Below are 2500 nucleotides of genomic sequence, written 5' to 3'. Positions count from 1 at the left end.
CATTATCCTGCCGCCAATGTTACCAACTACAGGCCCGGTAGAGATAACTTGACCTGTGAAGGAAGACAACTCTCTCGCGGAAACTTTGAAATCGGCTTCAATAATATGATCAATTGAGTTAATGATCTTAACAATTCTCCTTTCCACAATTTTAAAAGTACCTAATGCAGCATTCCAGGTAATACCCAGCCAGTCTAATACTTGGGTGGGTTCCCATACCGATTTATCTTCATTGACAACAAAACCTGCGTTGCACAAATCCGCCCTTACAGCCCGGGCCTTAGTGCGACAACTTTCTCTATCCTGAACAATCGCCCAACCATGATCCAAGAAGATGGCTATACAAAGACCCTGTACTCCCCAATACTTTTCTAAAGGCTTCAAAACTTTAGTGAAAACCCAAGGGGCAGAGGACAGACCGAACGGGAGCACAGTAAAAACATAAAATATTTCCTTAATGGAATCAGGCGCAGGCCATGAAAACCCCAGAAAAGTTTGGTGCTCTTGTGCAATGTCTACATGATGGTAACCACTTTTTAAATCGAAGGAAAACATGAACCCATCCTTCACAAAATAAGACATAGCAATTTTCCAGTCCTCATACTTAACACTTTGCTTAATTAATGACTTATTGACATGGCGCAAATCGCAGAAAGATGAATAAACTGTATGGAACCGCAAGCGTGAATGGTACTCAAGAGACATCGGAGAGTATAAATACTAATAACTGCCAATCCTGACATACATGAAAAACAGAATGCCCAATAGTGGGTGCGGCAGGTGTGAAATGAAAACACCGCAACTAATTACTTGGAATACCAGCGGAAAATACATTTACGTTCTAATTCGCTTCGCTCAAACGAACGTAAAACATTTTACCCTTAAATTCCCGTAATACAATACAATACCACGAGAAATATGGTAGGATGCGCAAGCGTATCCAAAACTCATATGAACATACAAAGTATAGAGGAGGCTCTTTATCTTACACCAGCGCCCAAAGCAATTCTTGCTTTCTTTCCACGACCACTGGAGAGTTGTTCTTTTTGGCGTCTCTTGCGACTCGCAGCTTCCGTTGCCTTCTTACAACGTTTTTCATCTTCGGAGTAGGATGCAAGTTCGTCTGACTCGTACTCGGCTACGACCTGCCAACAGTCCTTGCTTTTATCAGCGATTTTTATCAGCTTCTGCCGCTTTCGAAAACGTTGCCTGCCTTCTTGGGAAAGCTTCTTGATTTGCGACAAATTTGGCTCGATGCACACCCGCACACTTGTCGCAAAGAATAGGGCATGTAGTTCCCGGTGTTGTGGTCTGTCTTCTGTGATGTATCATGGTTGGGAGGGTAAATGCTCGGAGATATTAGCTACACCAAGCTACTCTAAAAATCCGAGGGTAAATAATGATATGATATGATATATGTGAGAGAATGGGTGATGGGAATTGTCCCTAAAGGCTGACCGAACCCTGATGGTGACAAACGGTTAAAAAACAAACGTTTGGTTTTGGTCGCAGATTTTTTTGTAGCCTTGTGTAGATATCCTTTCACCTTTTCGGTGAATATTATGTCAAAGGCGAATATATTCAAAACAAACGTATTTTCCCACCGTGTTTTTGCTTTTATTAATGGCTCAAAAGTGCTTCCTGTTTCAAGCTTTTTTGACTGCTCTAACATAACGAATTCTAGAGTTCTAGATTATAAATCTGGTTTTACGAAGCAGGTTTATCTTGTTGCTGCACTAATTAAGAGTCATCCAGTGGTCATCTTGGAAAATGGTGACCACGATTGACTTGATCCCACTTTTATCTCCGTTGTTAACGCCTTTATAGACTTCCAAAGCGAGTCCTTTGCTGAGCTTCAGGCGGTTACTGAAGCCAACAGTCTTCATAAAGCCTCCATCATGCGCAGTGTAGCACGATCCCCAGCCCTCGTTCAGCTTTAGAGTAATAATAAACCGACCGGGATAAAAAGAATGCCTGGGTTTAGGTGTTACACCGAACCATCGCAGAGCCGATAAGTTCGCACCAGAGACCCCTTGAACTCCAAAACACGGAGCTTGATACACGTACAATTTCTTGCCGACAGTCTGCAAGCCCACAAACTTCTCACCATCTGACACGCCATACCTAATAGTGCTGTCCGCCCTCTTTCCGATGCTGACGTCATTTGCGACCACAATCTCGACAGTCAGCGGTGTAGAGTCTTCAACTGCACCAAAAGAAATCAATGGCACTTTGAGAAGAGCTGCTTGTTTCACTGAGATTGGGTTCAATGTCAGTTGTGTGGAAGTTGATGTATGAGCTTTGCTGATATACGAGGCATGCCTCTTCAACCAATCAGGTGTCATGACCTGATGATAAATCACGCCTCCCTGCAAAGAAGGCAAAGAAGGTTAAGCAAGTGGTTTTACGTTGGAACGCAGAATTTAATTGTCTTCGAGCTACGTGTTGTAATTGGCGGACAAAATCTGATGCGAATAAAGTAGAAATTAAACCCATCACA

The 2500-nt window shown here is 42.8% G+C and overlaps 2 protein-coding genes across 5 annotated transcripts in view; both read right to left on the bottom strand.

Annotated features, from left to right (window-relative positions):
- Positions 1–582, bottom strand: part of LOC138055787 (uncharacterized) — a 1038-nt gene extending 456 nt beyond the window's left edge. Inside the window, exon 1 of the mRNA XM_068901659.1 lies at positions 1–582. This exon is cut by the window's left edge and continues 456 nt beyond it. Coding sequence (XP_068757760.1) covers positions 1–582 — 582 coding nt within the window.
- Positions 583–1595: 1013 nt separating this feature from the next.
- Positions 1596–2500, bottom strand: part of LOC138056480 (uncharacterized) — a 15472-nt gene continuing 14567 nt past the window's right edge. For all 4 annotated transcript variants that reach the window (XM_068902283.1, XM_068902282.1, XM_068902284.1 and 1 more), the window contains exon 3: positions 1596–2369. In XM_068902283.1, the coding sequence (XP_068758384.1) occupies positions 1737–2369 (633 nt within the window). In that variant the 3' untranslated portion in view covers positions 1596–1736. The remainder of the gene's footprint in view (positions 2370–2500) is intronic.

Source organism: Montipora capricornis, chromosome 7 (genome assembly GCF_036669925.1).
Source record: "Montipora capricornis isolate CH-2021 chromosome 7, ASM3666992v2, whole genome shotgun sequence".
Classification (NCBI taxonomy): Eukaryota; Metazoa; Cnidaria; class Anthozoa; order Scleractinia; family Acroporidae; genus Montipora; species Montipora capricornis.
This window is presented reverse-complemented; position numbering and strand designations above follow the sequence as displayed.